The following is a 22,344-nucleotide window of genomic DNA, read 5'->3' as shown; positions in this document are numbered from 1 at the left end:
AAACAAGAAGAACAGAACTAATCACATAATTATGTACCTTTCCCATACCTTCCAATGATAAACTTCATTTCCGATGTTTAACCTACATCCTAGCAAAGAGGTGCAGACTAATAAACTGCAAGCAAAATATCAGTTCTTTCAAGCAGACAGACAGCACCATTCACCATTGTTAAAATAAGTTGAAACAGTCACAGCTATTTGTATAATTGTATAGAAAAAAGATGAATTTACAGATATTATCTAATGTTCATTTAAAGCTGTCTAAGTTAAGAGACTGCCATTTTCCTTTAAATCTTCCTTTAAACTACAGAAATAAGCTGTTATTTAGCATGTAGTTTACCCCCCAAACATCCTCTTTAGCACAAAGGGGAAAAAATGCAGATCCACCCAGGAAAGACTGGCAAACCAAAAACTTTATTTTAAATTTTATTTTATTTTTAAAGATTGCCATACGATGAAGGTTTTGAGGTATAGTATGTTGGAAGAGTAGTTCATACATAATCCTGACCATGGTATTTGGGCCAATTAAATAATGAAAACTCACCAGACCAGAAACTTTAAGAATTCATCTTTCTTCTGCTATAAAATCATGAGAATGCCCCTGTAATTGGCTGCACCCAGCTTATCAAGATTGACATATCAGGGAATTCAGAGATATAAAAATTAAAGATTCATAAGACACAGAAGGATGGAATCCGCCTACTCCTAAAATTTTGAGACACCAGGAGTGGGAACAATTTGGGGCACATGTACAAACCATTCTTATTTATGCCCTAAGCTAAGTGGCCAGCTGCAATTTGCATGAATGTAACTCACAAAAAGGTTAAGTAAACTTATCATGCTTTGAAATGTAGATCTGGAAAGCACAGCATGTGCGCAACATTGGAGAACAGGGCCTTTCAGTAAAATGGGCAAGAGATATAGTATGTTATTTCAAACACAGATGCAGAGGTGCTGTTGTGATATACTAAAGCATGGCTGCCTACTTATCATGATAATGTATTGGCTAATTAGACTGTTATACTTATTACCATCTAACCAGCACTGATAGCACTGATAAGACTTCATATAAGTTTACAAAGAAAAATCTGAAAATTCCAAGATTTAAGATAGTCCCTTCTACAATTTACCTGTACAATTTGCTGTTGTGCAAAAGCGCACTGAAAACCTCAGAAAAGATTTTAAAATTTGTCATGTCTTGTTAATTCACTGCAGTCTTCAAATTTACACAGAGCTGCAGTTCTCCTGGTTTTTCTCAAGAATCACTCATCTAATTTAGCATGATAGCTGAGAAACGATGTCAGGCGCTTTACAGTTCAGTTTAAAAAACATCCTCTACCTGGTATCTCTGCAGTGATTGTCTTGCTGCTCCCTGAAACCTCTTCATCATCTTCTGATGAACTCGTGCTTGAGTAACAGGTCAGGTCACTATCACTGGTACTGCTGTCCTGAAGCAGGTTGTATTTCTTACGAGCAGCTGCCTCCCGTTTCTGTCTTAATAGCCGGATTCTCTCTTTGTGTTTTTGGCTCCGATGACCTTTTACCTTGGTGACTCGGCCATTCTGCTTATCACTAGACTGTCGATTTTTCTTGGCAGCCATAGTTGATGTTTCACTTTCAGACCTGGATCGTCTGGATTTTCTCCCAACTGCAGCCCCAGACACTCCAGAAGGATCTCCCTCTACAGGAGCTTCAGCCTGACAGGGTTCATTCTCTTCTGCGGAAGACAGCGTATCTGAATCAGCTAAATGCCCACTGGAAGAAGGGGAAAGCATGCAGTGATTAGAAGAGTCACTCTCATAAACTCTGCCTGCTGTTGGCTTATCACTCTCTGTAGATGCTAACTGAGACTCCGAGGAGTCCCGTCTCAGTTCCATCAGTAAGCACGGCATTGAGGAGAGCACCACCGAATCTGCTATAATGGGCACACCATCTTTCTGAGCATGCGTCTCTAGTTCTATAGGTCCATCTTCACCAGGAGCTGCCTCTTGTTTTTCAGAAAGTTTTGGTGAGACTTCTGAGTCAATGAGTTGTTCTACTTTTCCCACCGCCTCCATCTTCATTTCAGAGTTCCAAGCTCCTCCTGATCTCAGACCATGGAACAGGGAGTCTAGAGGACTGGGGGAACTAGATTAGGTTTTCAACAGCAAAGCAACCTGCACAAGAACAGAACAGTAATGACAATTTATTCAAATTGCAGAATCACTTCTACTTTTTGATCATGTTCACAATTTCACCCAGTGAGACCACTTCTTTATTCAGTTATAGCTAGTATGGTACACTGAAGTTTTGGCTGTGGTATTTTTCTTTAGCTCCTGCCTTTTCACGGTTAACTCAGTGTTACACTGACATGCTTCATGCTTTCCCTCTAAGCAGCTATGAAAGATGGCACTATCATTGTATAAAATATACTTCAATCCACTCTAGTTATCACAACAGATCAGAAATAAAAATGACAACAGTTTCTAAACGCTTACTTTAGAAAGTTTAAATTAATACCATCTAAACAACAGATTTTGAACTTTTATCTAGAATCAATTTTTAATAATTTTAAAGGAAACTTTAGTGCTGGTAAAGAGTGCCAGACTGAACCCAATAAACCTAAAGTGCTCTATTTGGGGATGGCATTTTTAACACAGTTCAGTTTCCACACCAGTGGGAACTTAGTGAGTGCTCTTAGTCCACTTCCAATAGCACTAAATCTGCTGAGGCACTGGTTTAGTACCAGCCCAGAGAAATGTGGCGTCAATGATTCTCTTACAGTGAAATACTAACAATACTTCATGCAACATTTAGATGCTCCTTGAAGGTCTCTCTCATGAGTATTGACCCATCCTCAATGCTTAATCTGTGGCTGGGCTTGCCAAGGCTGAGCCCCAGCACCCCCAGAGTTCACAGTTCATGGCCTGGCACCTCTGGGCTTGCTGCATCAGTTCTGAAAGTAAAAAAGTTTCTTGAGCCCCAGCACCTCTTTCAGTACAGATTAAGCACGGCCCGTCCTGACCTGATTTATTTTATAAAATCTGCCAAGGGAACAGCATAAGATGGTAAGGCTGCTAGCAAGAAACACTTTCTATTCGTGCAAAGTTTCAATCCCATCTTTTACTTCAAGTTATAGTTTGATAAACAGCATTGTTCCAGCTTAAATGTTAAAATCACGCTGTCTACCAAGCTGCTGACTTATATGTCCCCAACCATTATAGTACGTGAGCACCTCCAAAAGTATTATAAATAAAACAGTTTTTTTTTTAAACCTTCCTTTTATTCTAGATCTCCTTTCACCCACATTTTAATTTCAAACTCAACATATTGTAAAGATAGGCAAAATCTTTCAATTATCATACCCACTTATATATGAATTAAAAGGGACAAGCTGTTTAGGCCTAAAATTGGCATATGCTAATAAGGTAATGTAATAGTTACTATTGTCAATATTCATTTTTTTAAAAAATATGCAATGCTAAATTCTATGCTAAATTCTCTCTTTTTTTTTTTTTTTTTTTTTTTTTTTTAAGGCTCTATTTCTGTAGAATCTAGAAAAAGGCAATGAGTACTTATATAGCCCCACATAGGAAGGATGGTCTAATGGACAAAGTGATAGTCTAGGACTCAGGAGATCTAGGGTCAAAACTCCCTGCTCCCTTACAAACTTCCTGTAGGATGATGGGTACCTCGGTTTCTCAGTTCCCGTCTGTGAAATGGGCATAACAGTACTTTCCTACCAGAGAGGGGTGGTGTGAAAAGCTCTAGAGTACGCTACCAATGCCCTGAGTCATCCTGAATTTTGATTTTTTTTAAATATAGTTTACTCCTCTCTAAGTCTCATGAGTGAGACTCTCAGACACTACAGTTATGGGGAGCAATAAAAGTACCTAAGACAGACACAGACAGACATCAATGAAGGGACGAAAGTTTAAAATTAACAACTTTTTCCTGAGTTTTGTTGGCATTTATCAATTGTATTGGCTACTTTAACCAGGAAATAAACTGCTATATTAGTGTTTGGCAACATGAAAAAACACAAGGATGACAAATCTAAGTCTGTGCTAAATGAAAGACGAAACTTCTAAGAAGGAATCACAATTACAAATGCTAAAGAAGAAAGCATGGTGATGTATATAGAGAAAAAGCATTTGACAGTACTTGAACTGAGCAAAACTAGTTTGAAACAAAAAATGAGAAAGCCCTTCTGAAGCTGGTAACTTGTATATAGTACTTACATATATAACTGCAGAAGGTCTGCCTTCTCTACCTCTTTTCAATGTTAAAACATGTACTACAGCAAAAAAATAACAAACAACAACTTGGAAAGTGAATATACAGAGATGTAAAGGCATCCTAATACCGTAATACTTCACTGGCAAATCTCTGTATTAATATACCAGTTATACAGCTGGAAAAAACAGAGGCACAGAGAGGTTAAATGATGTGTCCAAGGTCACACATAGTATGTATTATACCAGGGAATGGAACCATGGCTTTGCCTACACTAGATTTATTTTGGCCTGTAATTTCCTATGGGTGCTGTGATCTATTCGTAGCACCACAGTATACAAGACTAACGTGGGCTCATCCATCCAAGCTCTGTCTACATTAGTTTCTTCAGTGCTACAACTGAAGAAGCTACACCATATGGGAATTGAGGGTCCAAGAAAACCTTGTGGAGAGAAGGTCCATGATTCTCTTCCCTTCTGAGCTAGGGAGTAAAAAGGGAAGAAGCATATCTCTTGGCCAACGAAAGCCCTGGGAACTTGAGATTTACATACGGTGCAGAAGTCTACAGGGCAAACGGTTGTTGATGGTCAGAAATCAGGGTTCGGCTCTGTTGAGGCAGATGCCTACTGCTCCTCTATTATTTACCTGCATACATGGTAATACACTGTAAATCCCAAAGCATGCCAGTAATAGTGGTTTGTAATAGTGTTTATGGAAATCCTGGATTTCATGATACTCCTTCTTGAGCCCCAAAACGTTCCGTTTTCCTCTCCCTGGGATCAAAGAAATGCTATCTCCCTGGAGAAGACCTCAGGCAGAGGTGTGAAAATTCTGCTGCCTGATATTTGCAGGCCTACGTGTACGTTCTGCCACCTCTGCCCCTGAATTGAAGGGCATGAAGATTTTGTTACCACCAGATCACCCCTAGGCCCCAGAAATCATGCCACTACATGTCCCTTGCAGATTGGTTATATTATTCCATTCTGAAATTAACATCTGCAGCCTGCTGCTTCACAGAGACCACAAAGACAAAGATGCTCCAGCTAGAAGCATAAGGACTGGTGTCTTAGGGCTTGCCTCCACGTATAGTGCTACAGTGGTGCAGTTGCTGTAGCACTTAAGTGAATACGCTCCTACACCAACGGGAGTAATTCTCCCGTCAGCATAGTTAATCCACCTCCTTGAGAGGCAGTAACTGTGTCAACAGGAAAAGCTCTCTTGTCGACATAGTGCTGTCTACACAGGCGGTTAGGTCGATATAACCGTGTCACTCTGGGGTGTGGATTTTTCACCCCTGAGCAATGCAGTTATACCAATATATGTCTGTAGTGTAGACCTGGCCTTAGACTTAAGACTTAGAGGCATGGAGTTTGGGGAGAGCGGCTTTTCTTCACTCCTAAGGTGGCATCAGGGAGGGAAAAGGGCTCATGTCCTTGAGTCTTTTCAGCACCCAGAAACCTTTAGGAGACATCTCCATTAACGGGATTTCATTTCCCCAAGGAGGACAGGTGAAATGTGTACAGGCACATGGAAGGGGTACCGACAACTTCTCCTGGTGGCAGTACCTCTCCCTGCCAGTGGCTGTGGCATGGAGTAAGGAGTAGAGTTTGTCAGTCACCTGTAATAGATAACTTATTAAAATCATATGTAGTCTAATTCTCAGTTTGTGCAGATTTATCTCTTCAAAATTAGCTATTCAAAAATTATTCAGCAAAATTACTTCAGAATATCTTGTTACTTTATGGATTGACCCTGAACAGTTTCCTAGTGAGCATCAGATGTTCAAGCAGTGCTTGAAAAACAAGTCATATTATTTCTATTTATTTACAAGTTATATTATTTCTATTCTATGATCAGACCACACACAATGCAAATTCTTGGATGTGCAAATTTAAGATTTATTTCCCACAAATACTCATGCATGTGACTTGGAAATTCACTTTCCCTTTGCGTCACTAAAACTTGATTGTTCAAATATTTGCAGAAAGCAAACACAGAAAGGACATGAATATAGCTGAAGCCAAATCACTGGAAAGTTCAATTCAATACTTGCAGAGCACTTTCCGCACCATTCACCCTGCTATGCTGGGGGGCAGAGGTGGAAACATACAAGAGCACAGCTATGTAGTATGGCCAAGGTGAACTATGATTTCCCTTTTTTGGGGGATAAAAATCTCCTACTGGAGTATAAAATCTGCTTAACATCTCTAACAGGGATCATCAGAACACTTTCACTTGCCCTCCTATATGTTGATCTATCAACCAACCAAAGGGAATGCCACTCCACTTGTGCACTCCCACTCCAATTAGAAACAGTTAGTAAAGTCAAAGCAATTTTGTTGTGACTTTACCAACTGTCTAATTGTAGCTGTTTATAAAGAGTATGTAGACTGAACAGCTGATTCGATTTTATTTTAAAACCAAGGTCTGCTCAAACCACTGTGGACCTGATTTCACTCATGCCAGAGAGTAAGTCAGATGTGACCCCGTTTTAAGTCATTGGGAGTTACTACAGTGAAAACCCAGTATGAGATCAGAATCTGGTTCTGTGTCTCGTATCAGCTGACAACCCAGCATTACAGTGATCTACTTATAGTAGTAGTAAAGGCAGATAACACCTTCCCACCTGGAGTCTGTACTTACACCAATCCCCTCAGGTCTACAAAGCTCTGCCACTGCTGAGGAACTGTGTGCCACTCATGACACTTAGGGAGGAGTGAAGTTTGTTTTTTTTAAATCTCAAGATCCAGGACGACTCAGACAACTGACAACAGAACCAAGGACATTTCACCTTGAGGTCTCCATATTAAATCCAGACAAGATCAGCAATGGTCAAAGAGCGTGACCATCAAATCACTATTCAGAGTCCTGTATGAAACGAGTTTGGTAGACTCACTCCAATTCCTGGTCACTGGAAGTAGCTGGTGAGGGATGAGAGATAGCAGCTCATGTGACAGAAACCACCATCAAAACTGGAACTCTTGTGGATGATCTCAAAAAGGCTAAGGACTGAATAGGCATGGAAACAAGTATCAACCTGGTCAAGAACAAGGCATATGGGTTAGGCTGTGTGGGAAATACTTGGAGACAGGTTTGCAGTCTCCAAATCTTTCAGTCTTTTACTAGTATTGAATTTTTTAAAATAAAGGTGTCCATTGTACATAGTTATCCTGGCAGAGAGGTCTGCCAAGACTCAAACAGTGTTCCCTTGCTGCAGGGAAGAACACACAGGGATGACAGTCTCTGAAAAAAAAGTTAAGGAAAAACAAATTTTAAGGAAAGAAATATTATTGTAGTTCTACTTGAGAAGTACCAGAGGAAAGAAAAGAAAAAAGATTATGTTGAAACACTCCCATCCTTTCCTATCATTTTCCTGGAAACGTGCTATATAAGTTCTCAAGGTAACCTTAAGAGAAAGGCAAGTGAGCTACTTAAATCAGAAAACCACTGCAGTGAAAACTAGTTTGTGAAACATCACAGGCTCAAATGGATATTTAATTATACAATGCCCAAGAATTCCATTCAGCCAAAACAACTTTGCCCTTCTTCTCAGTGAACAAATGCTTGGCTTAAAATTAAGAAAACAGTTCTGTAAAACAGCATTGCCAGATCCATGCAACATGAGGTTTTCTCCTCCCATCACTGCATGGAAAATGCACTTACGTACAGATCCTTAAATATCTAACATTACCTTTACAAAGAAAGTATTTTCATAAACTCATTTTGATTTCTACTAAAGCACTGTTCTCAAACTGGAGGTCGTGACATGGTTATGTGCGACCCCCGGCCAGGCGCAGGACTGTGAGCCTCCCTGCCTCCTCATGTAGCGAGAGGTGACACAGCAGTGTGACTACTCACCTCCCCGAGGGGGCTGGTGGGGGCAAGGAGCAATGCAAGGGCTCCCTTCATCTAGGTCACTTTCCCCACCTGAGCTGTGCTGTGAGGCAAGCATCAGGACCTGCTGCTCTTTGCCCTCCCGTTCATGCTTCCAGGTCACCTTCCCCACCTGAGCTTCCTGAACCCTGATGTTGCTCTTAGCTCCCCCTCTCCACAGCTCCCAAGGGGTGCAAGGAGGAGCAGCCCTGGAGGGGGGAGCAAGCAGCAACATCAGCTGCACCATGAATGCAGGTCAATTTCCCCAGGTGGGGATGGGGGTGGGGATGCACAGGTTAGGGGTAAAGAGGACACAGTGCAGGGTTAGGAGCTAAGGGGGAGGGAGCGCCCACGGGGGTCAGGAGGTCATACTCAGAGGTTTGCTCTGTGAAAGGGGTCACCAATATAAAAAGTTTGAAGATCACTGTACTAAAGCAATAAAAATGTATGCAATATTAATTTATACATTCTCAAATAGGCACCTTTACTTGAATTACAGTATGTCCTGCAAACAATTCAGGCATTGGTCCAGAAGGACTGCGAAACACATGGGTTCTGCCTCAACAAATCAACTGCAGGCACAGTAATACTAATCCTTTCTTTCTCTCCTTTAATCCAGTTCTCTTAAAGAACTTCACAAATCTAATTACACTGCACAAGAGCTCCAAAATACATTTATTACTGTTTCCATTTTACATATTGGTAAACTGAGGCACAAAATGTTGTCCAAACACCACAGCAAAGCAGTGACAGAATAAGGGATAAAACACAAGGCCTTGATTCTCAGTCTACTGCTTTAACGTCCTTAAAAATGGAAAGTGGTTTGGAGGCACTTTGTAAATGTACAATAAACAACTGCCTTTCACATATATGGTCACCAGTTCAAATCAGATCTGGGTGACCAGAAGTAGTTCCCATCTGTTGGCTGTTTAGCTGTCTGAACCCAGTTCCTAAATGAAAAATATTTTGTTGGCAGTAGGGAGGCCAAAAACTGAACAGACATGTAGATGAACAATCCTTTCACTCAACTAGGCTTGGAAGGACTAGATTTCTATTGGTACATCTGTAAACATCAATTTTACCAAGCACACAAAAACCAAGAAAAAAAATTCCATTAATAATAAAAGTTTACAAAATTGACAAAGAAAGAAAAAAGCACAAGTAAAAAAAGTCAAGTTCAGAATGAAGAGATATTACCACCCTCACCCACAGCAGTCACAGGTGAATAGTTGGTTGTTACAGAAGCTGGTTTATTGCATAAGGAACTCTTCCACGCTCGAAGTTTACACATGTGCACCTATCAAGCAATTCAATTAACTAATGTTTGTAAGAGCTTGATGGGTTTGGTTTTTTAAACTATATTTTCATTTTTATGAGCATAAATCCTAGCACATCAGAAGGAAAATATTTCCCTAACTCTGAATAGTAACATATCCCAACCCTATCTACTCTTTAAAAGGTCTCTCATATATATATATATATATATATATATATATATATATATATATATATATATATATATATATATATATATAACACTATTAAAATAAATAAAGTAAATAGATTAGACTTTCTCTATGCACTCTATATGATATATGAGTCAATTACATTACATTGCCTCTTCTGAGTACAGAGTGAGACTTTTTCCTAAATCAGGGTTTCCCAGTCCATCAGGCCACCCCTTCTCCCATTTATGATCACTTAACATCTTGCGCAGTGACTGCTTATATGGAAAAGTAACATTAGGTAATCATTTAATATATTCTTAGCTAACAACTTAATGCAATTTAGCACCTAGAATCAAGGAAGCCAACCAGCACTGTGTAATTAGCAATCTCTCTGCAGACCACAAACTGATCCACAGACCCCTAGCAATCCATTGTCTAGTTTGACAGCCATTGACCTAGAGAAATAAACATTTTAACTCAGCAAATTTGTAAAAAGTAAGAATGGACATGTTCCTTTAGACCTTGGGACTACAGAAATTAGCAGCTAAACTCCAACAGCCACATGAACTAGTTATTCTTCACTGCAGAGATCTTTCTAAAGCAGTGGTTTTCAACCTTTTTTTCCATTTGATACTCCTAAAAAATTTCAAAATGGAGGTGCAGACCTCCTTGGAAATTCAACCTGTGGTCCACAGACCCCTACCATAGAAGTCTTGCACTCAAATCTGACTGAACAGAATTCAACTATCAATGTTTCATGTGTTCAGGATGGCATTTGACACAGCATGAGAAAGGGTGCTAACCTGTGGGCTTCTGTAGTAACAACACTTGCGGATTTTGACTTGTTGATGGGGTATTCCTATAATTTGGATTGATCAGAAAAACGGAATGCCTTTCCTGAGATCTAAAACTTTATTTTCATAGTCACCTTTCACAGACCCGTTAAATATAGTCTACATGGTCTGTAGACCACAGGCTGAAAACCACTGTATTAAAAACTATGCTTCCTAGGTCACTTGTGATGAAAGTTAATACTCTCCTTATCTCAGTCTAAAATTACTGCTGCCTATATAATTTTACATTTATGTAGCAGACTGAAGAGTCCCCAAGTGTGTTTCAGTACACAAATACACACAGACTAAATACTTCCACCATCATGTAATTACAGCCACCTCTGGAGCACAGGGTTGCACCACTGCACAGTAAACTTTGCCAGGGACACTGAAGCAAAGTCCTGCTCTTACAAAGATGAGACTTTTAATGCCCTTCATTTAAGGTCTCATCCAAAAGACCAGCATATAGGTCTTCATGATTTTCATGCTATCTTTTATGCTTGGAACTCCCTCCTTCCGTACCCTTTATCACTAATAGGCCACTCTTTCAATTTAAAACTCTTTAGTCCTTCAGTAAAGCCCCATCAATGTAATCTAACACTGAACTCGAGTTTTATATAAAATGTTCAACAAAAATATCTAAGTAACCAAAGGAAAACAAGCAAAACTAGATCAATTCAAACGATCCTATCTCTGCCAGAAATACTAGCCTCCCTCAAGACAGATGTGCAAGTACCAATGTTTTCCTTCCCACTACAAGCACCAAGACTGACTTTTTATCTGCTTGTAGAAGGTGCCAGGCATATCCATATATATATAAACTAACAGAAGACTGCATGGTGCTCACTTTCACGCAAGATGGTTGAGTCACCTTTGCTTGAATTTGAAACCTGTGTTGCTCTAGCGAGTCTAGCCTTTTCCAGACCACTATGCCACCACCTTCTGTATATTGATCTAATTTATGTAAATGGCACTTTGAAAAATACTCTCCTAAAGCTGACTCACTGGTGTACCATTCTACCTAAGGAATACTTTTGGGGGGTGGACTTGGCTTTTTACCAGTCAATTTATAACTCAGGCCCAGTGGCCCTAATAGGTTGGACACCCCACCCTTTCTAACCAATATGGTTACAGAAACAAGAGATGATTGGATGAAACTAAAGTGCTGCATCAACTGGTTTTGCATAAACAAATGAGGGTTAAAAAATAAACTGTTTCTATTTAGTCCTCAATCGACTGTGTATATAAACTATCCAAGACTTAGCAGAGAGGGCATGTGTTCACATTAACACAAATGTTTGTGAAATACCTCTGCACTCTTGAAAAAGACAATCCTCTTCCAGCATACGTAAGCAAGAATTTAGAGTAAAAAACCCTCCATTAAAAAGGTTAATATAGGTAAAATTGAAAACAGGAGAATATTAAAGAAAACTAGTTAAGACTGACCAGCAGAAATAATTCAAAACATACTTGTAATACGTGAGTCTGCATTCAGTACTCTATACACACTCACCACTGAAGGGAAACGAAGCAAAATCATTTTCCTTGTTAAAATAAATTAATGAGTTTGATATACAGGAGAAGAGGACAGAAGATAAGGTATGTTAGCTTTGTTGTGTGTTTCCATTCCAAAACCTGCATTTACTTTTTTATCCCAATGTGTCTGGTTGTCTATTCCATTGTTATGAGTAGCCAGCATTTTCAAATCTAGAGACTCTTGGCACTAGAGGCTCTGGGATATGGTTACTTTGACTCAGGTATGCACACAGCAGTATGGACACCAGAGCCCAAGGTTCAAGGATGGGTTAGAAAAGTCCGTAGGGTTTAAATACAATGTAGACTCTCAAGCCCAGGGCTCCCTATCATGGGTCAGCTGACTTGAGTCCCACTAATCCTGGGTTTACATTGCAGTTGAGACATACCCATAGATAAGACAACCTAACCACCAGTGTAGGCAGCGCTAAGTCAACAGAAGGAATCTTCAGTTGAACTAGCTACTACCACTAAGGGTGGTGGATTAACTACACCGATGGAAGAACTCCTCCAGTCTCCACAGTGAATGGCTATGCTGAAGCACTGCAGCATCTCAGGTATAGACTAGCCCCACATCTACATTCTCCCAAATAGTTTGTTCCACAATTACTTTATCACCAGAGACATTTTTGGAAGATCTTCATCCATTGCCAGTACTATATAGGTGCTTACAGGGCCTCCCATCATCATGGTATTGACATCACATACATTAATAGATTGTCTGCTCAACATCCATGTTATGTAGGGAAGTACATCCTTTTTAAAAATTGAGGAACTAAAACAGAAATTAAGTAGCTTGCCCAAGTTTACACAAAAAGTCTCTGGGGGAGCTGGGAACTGAACCAAATATTCTGAATCTCAAGTCAGTGCCTCACCCACAAACTATTCTTCTTGATTTGTTTATTGTATTTTATTAATGTTGTAGACTTTAAATACTGTACAATGCCTGGAGCAGATATTTGAATATGAAACAGAATCTGAGCAAAGACATTTTAGTTTGGGTCTTCCTATCATTTCTAGCTCTTGTATGCAAACCTAGAGCACATTATGATCAAACTGAAGGCTGCTGATAAATCCAGCAGGATGAGTGAATATATATCCATCTGCAAAGTGAGCACAGGTGGTACCACTGACATATCCTGACTGAAATTTCTAAGAACATTGGTAGAGATAAGCTGCAGCTGGACTGTTCTCAGCAGCACTTTCTTGATAATTTTGGGGCAAGAAGGGCGGTTGCTAGTTGTCTTGAGAATTATCTAGATTACTGGCCAGTTTAGGGTAGTCAACAGACAGTCCACAATGAAAGAAGCTTTGATAATATTGGCCAATAGAGGACCCAACTAGTCTTCAACAACCAACAGGGGTACACGTCCATTTCATATAAACCACAGATTTCTGATTAAGAATTCCTATGTGTATAATTGGGTCACACACTAGACCATTTCTAATTCTCAGATTAGATATATCTTTCAGAGCAGGGACTGTTTTTTATTCTGTGTTTGTACAGTTTTTAATAATGAGTCCCTGCCCACACTTTAGAGCCCTAGGCACTACTGTAATACAAAATAATTTTGTTGATCTTTTCAACAAAGTAGGCATGACATCTCCTTGTCATGAGAGGGACTCCGATCTGAAGATGTCAACTACAGTCTGGATTGAGATATGGCAGATGATGTGGTGATGAAGATTATTTTGACCTCTAACACAGTTGCTTTATTTATCACTGCATAAAATGTCTTGTGCTGCTAATGGGAGTTCAAGAATATTTAGCACTATTTGTATTATAATATTCTACCCATCAGCTGATGTAAAATAAGTAATACATTATGATAAACTGAGAACAAGTCAAGAGAGGAGGAATTTTAGAACCAACGTTTTGCTGAATGATAGCAGATGATTGTAATGTTTGGACTTAACACACTTTGGTTCCATAAATGGACAACACACTCCTCAGCTATTCTGGCTCCAAGAGGCCCTAGGATGCATGATCACACCCAATTTCTATTCTCCAGCTGGCAGGGCAGAAAAATCTTCACCTATGCTTTGAGATGGCATTCAATTGCTATGCTAGGCCACAGATCAGATTTTGTATGTACCTGACTAAGTAGGAGGATGTTGGGTTATCAACAGTAATAGCCTCATGGACTGAATGGTATCACTAATATCTCTAAATAAGAGGCACTTTAAAGTTATTAGTCATTAGCATAGGATTGTTCTCCTGAGTACTCTGGTGCCTGCATTGATTTTTGTTTTTGTTTTTGAAGAGAACAAACAATAAAGTAAAAACAACGAGAGTTCTGTGGCACTTTAAAGACCAACAAATTTAATATTTGCAGGCATAAGCTTTCGAGAGACTTCAGCTCTCTTCTTCAGATGCAGTAATACAGAAAATAGGTAATGCCTCTGTGGTACCTATTTTCTATATTACTGCATCTGAGGAAGAGAGCTGAAGTCTCTCGAAAGCTTATGCCTGCAAATATTAAATTTGTTAGTCTTTAAAGTGCCACAGAACTCTCGTTGTTTTTGCTGTATACAGACTAACATGGCTACCCCTCTGAAAGAATAAAATATTGAATTGGCAGTCAGGGAATAAATAGTTATATCAACCTCACACTGAAAGAAGAGTAGACAAGCTGCTAAGCCTAGCATCTTTAGAGAACAACACTATTTACTTTAAATATTCTCATTTCGATATTTGCTGGTTTGTTTGTATTTTAATCCCTCACTCAAGTTGCATGCCCTTATCAAAGTTTTGTACTTCAGCAAAGAAATATATAGAAAGAAAAGATTAAATGTATTGCACATTTTGGGAAAAACAGAAGAAAAGTATTTTCTGATCACATGTAACAAAGTTAAGTGTCTACCCTAAATTCAAATTATTTTTGAAAATTGAGTTAAATAGGCTCTATAGTGTCAGAATCCTAGAATTTGGGGGGCGGGGTGGGGGGGGGTGGAGGAGGGGGAGTGTGTGTGTGTGAAAACTTGCTCTCTAAACTGAATTTCATGGCACACCATCCCAGCATGCTTTGCAGCAACCTACCATTCCTGAATTCCTTGGCACCATGCTGAATTGATACCTGGCCAGGCTCAATCTACAGCCTTCATCAAAGGGCTACTGCACACCCCTTTTTAATTAAGATTATAGGTCGGTTTTCAAAATATAACACATTATTGAATGAAATCATGGGTATAGTTAGAGTATCAGCCATGTTATACAGCATCAATTTCCTTAGGATTTGACAATATATTGTCATCAGGTGTTTTGCTTACATGCTGCTAACCAAACTGCATTGTAAAACAACAGATATTCTGTGGATAGGGAATGTTACAGTTCAACTGCACCTGCGCTGCCCCTTAGTGGTCCAGCCAGGGCACTCACTCTTCTCAGACTACTAGCTCTGCAGCTGTTGCCTTTCTCAGGTGAAGACCCGCATCCTTCTCCCTTCTGATCAGAGCATTTCCAGGCTGCACAATTCCCTGACATCACTGTGTATTTCCCAGTACAGACAGGTTGCCCGAGGACACCTGCTTGCTTTCTTTTTAGAGAGGGTTAACAGGTGCTACACAAGTCACCACACACACTTCCCAGGTAAGCCTACTTTATTCTTAAGGTAAAAAGTATTACAGAGAAAATATTTAAAACAATGAAAGAATACATGCAAATAAGCTTACTAGGTTTCACCCCAACCCTAACATGGTCTCTGGCAGGAGCAGCCCTTCAACTCTCCTCCACCAACCAAATGAGAATCCTTGTGGTTACCAGTTCATCATGGCTTCAGCTCAGAACAAGCACCCAGTCCTTCTAACCCTCCCCTAAAGATTGGGGTCTTCTGTAGATGAGGGATCCTGTACACTTGCTGGATCAAAAAGAAGGCCCAAAGCAAGTTTAAAACCAAGCTATTTATCCACCAACTCTTTCTTTGCCCCCTGGGCCCTGGAGAATCCAGTTTGAACCAGTATATGCAGAGCTCTCCAGAGAGGTGACTTCAAAGGGTTGATAAAGAAGAAATCTTTAGTAGCACCCCCTAGAGAGCATACATACAATACCACAACACACATATAATTGCATTTTTAACACAGTGTACCCCAAAGGTGTTAACCCTAATTAAATATGGTTTACCTTAATTCCATAAAGTGTGTTAAGGATAATACAAATATTGTCAGTCTGTCATAGGGAGCAACAGCCAACTCTAAATGTGTCAACTGTATTGCTAGCTGTACCTGCAAGCTGTGCTACAAAGTTTGTCAGAAAAAAATTGCTGCAGCCTTACTCGGTGAAATTAACATGCATTGCTATACTGTGCTTTTATCATTCACCTCCAAGTTTTGAATATAGTAGTATTGTAGTTGTTTATTTTCTTCCTTCTCTACTTTCTTAAATTAAGTGAACTAGTGCTGGTGAAAGATACTACCTTGACAACCTGGAGACTAGGTAATTGCTACAGGCACTGGCAGCTTCCCTGGGCTAGCCTGCCGTGTCCAAGACCTGACTCTCCTCTCAAATATTTTAATTTTGATATTAAATACTTCTAATTAAAGTCAGTCATAGCACGGTTTTCCCAAAGACCAGTTTCTGCTTCATTAAAGGCAAAGAAAAGTCTCCTCTTTACAGCTATTTTGCTGAGAGCCTCTAATCTTGTCAAAGATGTCTGACTGGCTACAGATGATAATCTAGTCCACCTGACAGCCATAGCATTATATATTCAATAGGTGACCAACATCTCTTTAGGTTACAAGTTTATCCAAACTGCTTTGTATTGAAAGTCAACTTGCATACTGTTTGTACTGGACCTGTAGCATTAGGGTTTTTAAAATTATGGTCCTGTATCAATACCCAAAGTTAATAGTCCTTATCAGTGGCCATCTAATGAGGAAGAAGAAAAGCTCAGCATAAAGTACAAAGTTTGAATCCAACTGTTCTACCAGAGAAAAAAATACAGGCCTCAGAAGACTGGTGTTTTGATTTCACAGTTTATAGAAACTATTACATTAAGTGATCTCAGTTAAAATGTTTTAACTTCAGCCCCAGTAACAGGCATATGCAATCAGTAGTCAGTCTCCAATCCCCCTCCTGTACTCACCACCTCTTCCCCTAATAGGCTCTGCCAGTTCTTGCTGTACAATCAGCTCTGAATTCCCTGGGAAAGCATTCTCAGAAAAGACAGAACTGGCAGAGTGAAGTGGGTGGATTGGAAGCTGACAACTGATTAGCAAGCCAAGATAAAACTGAGAAGTCTAGTCTTAAACTATTTTCCTGCTATAATAATGTCAGCCTGATTCCACAGCATTACCAGAGATGGATATCAGCATTATGACAAACTAATATTGGGTACATTTAAATATTGGAATAATTGCTTAAGCAAAACAGAGAATTGGAAAACTTAGGAAAAAAATACAATAGCAATTGTCATCTAACATTTAGAGCAGACTGAGTAAGGCCTCTTTGGGTTTATTCCCAGCTCTGTCACTCACTTTTTAAACTTGGGCAAGTCATTTAACCGCTTCACCTCAGTTTACACAAAAAAGGGAACAGTAATGCCAGCTTCTGTGAAAGGAAGCCTTGATAAAGCTGTACAATGACAAAAACACTAAGACCATCTGATAAACACTATTAGAGCAGGCTGAGATAGGAATTAAATTTCCCATATGTGGTCAGGCTATGTATGTCCACCTTTCTGGAAAGTTTAAGAAGGTACAGAGAAACCATGTTCTATAAGATATTACTAGAAAAGGAGCTTTTCACCATAAAAATCCAAAGCCATAATTTCAGTAGCTTCTTGAAATTAGAGTGGTGCAACTGTAAATTTGAAAGTGTCTTAAATATACAGATCGATACCTACATCTACCCTTAAGTAAGCACCTGTTATTTGTGATTAAAAGTAGCCTGATGTAATCATCATAACTTAATTTTTAAGCTTTCTCCACAAAGATTGAGAATCAAGAAAGGCATAGTGGATCTGTGAAAGTAAATCTGTATGTTATCATGCTAAGTGGGTTATGCATATTCAGTTTTAAAGCAGCTACACAGTGAAATTCAGAGGAAACAAATGATACTGAATCACCCTTAACCTGAACTCAACCCACCACATGACCTTGGGCATGACACTTAACCTTACTGTGCCTCGGGCAACTCATCTGTAATTGTGTAAGAGCAACACCTCACTAACTCAGAGGTTGTGCCTGGCTTTTAATCTTGAATGAGTAAATTACTACACAAGTGTCAAACATATAAAGCTCTAGGGAAATAAGGTAACATTAATAGTACAATTGTATTGTCCTCTTCAGCAATCAATGAAAAATGTACTACTGATGTGTGCGAAGAGGGGAACATATTCTAACCAGAGAGAACTCAGGACTGGGAGCAAGGAACTATTAAGTTTTAATCCTGGCTATAACACTGACCTGGATTCCATTTATACCACCAATTCAGCTGCAACCTGTGTTAGTCAGTTTCTCATCTAAAATAGGGATAATACTACTCTATGATGAAGGTGTTACCAAGACTAAAGTTTGACTAATGCTATACACTAAGTATTTTTAGTTATGGATTTTTATACAAACCCCTATATTTCTCTCAATTACAATAGTACAGCTAGCCAAAGAAAAAATATTACTTTTACTGACTTGCTTTTACGATTGTGCTATAAATGACAAACACCTATATTTGTGAAAATTGAACACCCTGGTTTGTCAGTCCATCATGGAAATCATCATCACTATAAATAGACTAAGTGTGATAATATTTCATTGGAGCAGGCACCAGTGCTGTGATAACACAGCAACTCTTAGGGCTCTAGATAAAGCTAAAAGTTAAATGCAAAACTGAAGGCCCTCTGCACTGAATGTGGATATGTGTTTTGCAAAACGAACACCGTCAGCTTGAAGTCGTGTCAGTTTTAATAACTGAGGTGAAAGACTTACTACACTTGTTCATCAGTCCCTGGCCAGGTTCTGCAATTTTAGAACACATTTTTATATTACATATTACACTGCAGACCCAGTGCTGTCAAATGAAGAGTATATTAATATACAGAAACTTTTCCTCTGACCTTTCAGTTTTAGGAATATTAGAGTTACAAGTAACGGTGGGTAATAAAATATTCACAGAGATACATTTAAGTTAATTGAAAAATTGTTGTAGACTTTAAAAAAACTCAAAAACCTTCAAAGGTACCAGTGTAGCCAGGAAGGGAGAATAAACACACCAACAGAGTTCTAACCACTTCTTCTTTATGCAAATACAACCTGCAGCCACTCCTCTTTATACAGTGTGATTTGTGAACACTACATGGTCCAAAGAACACAGATGCTTGTGTGATGAGACTTGCATTGTTGGTGAACTGGAGGATATGGGAGTGGCCACAATAAAACACAAAAGGAGACAGGCAAATAAGAACACAGAGCAGTGAAGGGCCTTAAAGCCAAGGAGAGGAAGCTTGAACTTGAAGCAGTATAATCAGGAAGACAGTGAAGGGATTCAAAGAAATGTGATCAGAGCAATAGGCAAAGCTGACAGCAGGTGTGTTACTTGCTGCTCTGACCAAATCATACCCTTCTTTAGATCCCTCTATGGTATCCTTCATTCTTAGTCTTCAAGACCCTTCACAATTCTGTATCTACTCTTTGTTCATCCACTCTTACCATTAATTCCCACCTCCTCTGCACTGCTGGTGGTAGCCTTAACTACCCATTTGTCAGCTTCTCACTGGTGTCTCCATGCCTTCTTTTACAGTTCAGAAGGATTTACATGCCATGTGCTGTGACCACTGCCCATCATGCTATTCTTAATTGCCTCACTGTTGCTTTGCATTTCCTCCATCTGTTTGTTGTACCACTTGTTTCTCATCTTATAGATTGTAGACTGCATGCTCTGAAGAGTTTTTTTGTTGCTGTTTTTACAATGCTTATTTTAATGATTGAAGAGTGAAGACAACTTTAGAAGAATTGGCCAATAATGCCAGAATTTATAACAATGAGAAAGAAAATCTCAAACATTAGAAAATAGAATCTGAAATACATTCACTAGCTTAGTGTCTCTTTTAAACCAATCAGGACAGTGACACTTTAGCTTACAGTTTTTTAAATTTACACATAAAGCTTTGGAGACAAGTCCTACTGTCATTCAGTAGAAACTTCTATTAAAGTCAATGAGAGATCCATCAGAGTAAGGAAAGCACAATTTAAACTCATTAGAAACTCTTGAATTGGAACTTTTGCATAAAATTTATACAGGTTTATTATTTATTACATAAATTAGGCATCCATTTGTTTCAAGGGGTTTTTCAAACAAATCACATTATGGTCTCCGATTATGTAAATTTCTAGAACTATTCAAATTAAGTAAACAAAAGTTTGCTTCCCAGCATTGTCAAGAATGATTCGATAATCTAGAGTAATCAAATTACAACAGATTATGGAGCTATAAAGACAACTGATAATCTTGAGAGTTGTGCTTTGATGTCAAGTCATGAACCAACACAAAACACCACATCAGTACTCACTAGCACTAACCTGAACACCTGGAAGCATTATTTCAGTTCCTCCTATCTATTTTCTGTCCTCAGTAATGTTGATAAAAAACATGGTAAGTAAGATTCCTGAAGGCAGATGGGATGAGCTCTTAACTAGAATGATAGACAACAGAGCTGGAGCAGTGAGGGCAGGAGACACCATGGCCTGGCCACATTTTGATTGATCCAAACCCGAGCGGCACTGTGACTACACACTCCAGTTGCAATACCACTCACTCAAATTCAGCCCGGACACTCCTCTGTCATGACAGAGGTGCAGCTAGACCAAATCTAAGTGAATGGCATTCCCACCTGGTACACAAGGCCGCAGCAGTAGTCAGGTTTGCACCCATTCAAATTTGGCCCAGCAGCCCCTCCATCATGACAGAAAGGCAGCTGAATGGTGCTGTAACCTCAAATGCCAGGCTGCAGCACCAGTCACTCACATTCGGAGGAGATGGGTGGAGGGGCTCATGGGCTGGAGGACCAGGTTGCTGGCAGGAAGGGTGCCTGAGAGAGGAAGAGAAGAGTCAGCTGGAGAAGCAAATTCTACTGGCCCTCACTTCAAACAGGCGCTCTGCAGCTTGACTGGAACAAATCCAGATACCCTTAAGGTCTCCACTGAGCTTATCTTGAAACCAGAAGTGAAGTGTGGTACTCGCACCCACCCCCTGGCACAGGGTAAAATGGGTGGCAGGGGGAGAGATACATTAAGGGCTCCTGAAATCCCCTCCCCCCCCAGATAGGTTCTTCAGGAGTCCTTCTCCTAATCTCTGAATCGCATTACTCGGACCTCCAGAGTGGGGATGTGACCCCCCCCCCACCAGGACGCCCGGCATTGACACCACACACGGGCAGCCGGGGTGCTAGAACGAGCCCCCAAACGCCGCCCCCACGCAGAGTCTACCCTGCGCCCCAGCACCAGCGGGAGCCTCGCGCCCGCGCACCCAGCCCGCGCTGCGCACTCGAGGGGCGCAGGCTCCCTCCTCCTCCTCAGCGCCTCCTCCTCCTCCTCCCTCCCGGGGGCCAGCCCGGTGCAGCCCACAGGGACCCGGGCCCTGCCGCCGCTCACGGGCTGCCCGGCGAGGGGACGACGCGGATTCTGCCCGAGGCCCGGCCCCATGCGCTGGGGGCGGCTGTCCGGGCCCTCTCCCCTCCTCTCCCCACCCGGCCTGACAAGGGCGGGGGGCTGTAAGCCCGGATCCTCGCTACGCCCGGGTGCCGGCCCAGCTTCCCCTCAGACTGGCTCTGGAGAGCGGCCCGGGCCCGCGGCAGCCCCAGGCGGCTGAGCGCCGATCACTCACCTGGGCGGCGGCCGCCGCCACCGCGGCTCCTCCTCGCGGGCGAGCAGCTCGGGCATGGGGGGCCGAAGCCAGGTCTTCTCCTCCGCCGCCGCCTGCCTGCCCAGCTCCCCGCCCTCAGCGCCACTGAGAGAAAATGTCACCAGAGGCCGCTCGGCTCCGCTCGTGGCGTCACTTCCGGCGGCCGGGATCGGGTAGCCACCGAGCCCGCGCGCAGAGCGGCTCTGCCGCCGGGCCGGCTCCTGCAGCGCCACCTGGCGGCCCCCCGGAGCCAAGAATGGGCACCGCCCCCTCGCCACTCGAGCCCTGGCGGGGGGGGAGCGGCCAGAGCCCCATGGGTGGGGGAGGGGGAGACACCGCAGTCTCCTGCTCACTGTCAAGCCTATAAAACAATCCGGCATAAGCGATGGCTTATACCTTCTGGGCAGGGCTTGGAAAGATTCAGTTTTTAGGGGGACTCTCCATCCTTGGAGGTTTTTACGGCCTGGCTTGACAAAGCCCTGGCTGGGATGATTTGGTTGGGGTTGGTCCTGCTTTGAGCAGGGGATTGCACTAGATACCTCCTGGGGTCCCTTCCCACCCTCATGGTTTATTGTTCTGTGATTTTTATGAGTGAGTGTCGATGAATGTC

At 41.1% G+C, this 22,344-nt stretch overlaps 1 protein-coding gene across 3 annotated transcripts in view; it reads right to left on the bottom strand.

Moving 5' to 3' along the window:
- ARK2N (arkadia (RNF111) N-terminal like PKA signaling regulator 2N) overlaps positions 1-21,856 on the bottom strand; it is a 62,923-nt gene extending 41,067 nt beyond the window's left edge. For 2 of the 3 annotated variants that reach the window (XM_067545367.1, XM_067545370.1), the window contains exons 1-2: positions 21,717-21,856; positions 1,340-2,156 (exon numbers count right to left, since the gene is read on the bottom strand). In XM_067545367.1, coding sequence (XP_067401468.1) covers positions 1,340-2,063 — 724 coding nt within the window. In that variant the 5' untranslated portion in view covers positions 2,064-2,156; positions 21,717-21,856. Of the gene's footprint in view, positions 1-1,339; positions 4,572-21,716 lie in introns of those variants that run through there. The other variant, XM_067545369.1, reaches the window with a different exon arrangement.
- Between the last annotated feature and the right edge of the window lie 488 nt (positions 21,857-22,344).

Source organism: Emydura macquarii, unplaced genomic scaffold (assembly GCF_026122565.2).
Source record: "Emydura macquarii macquarii isolate MOO-44397 ecotype Brisbane River unplaced genomic scaffold, CSIRO-AGI_Emac_v2 contig_1045, whole genome shotgun sequence".
In the NCBI taxonomy this organism is placed as follows: Eukaryota; Metazoa; Chordata; order Testudines; family Chelidae; genus Emydura; species Emydura macquarii.
The sequence above is the reverse complement of the archived record's forward strand: the minus strand, read 5'-3'. Positions and strand labels throughout refer to the sequence as shown.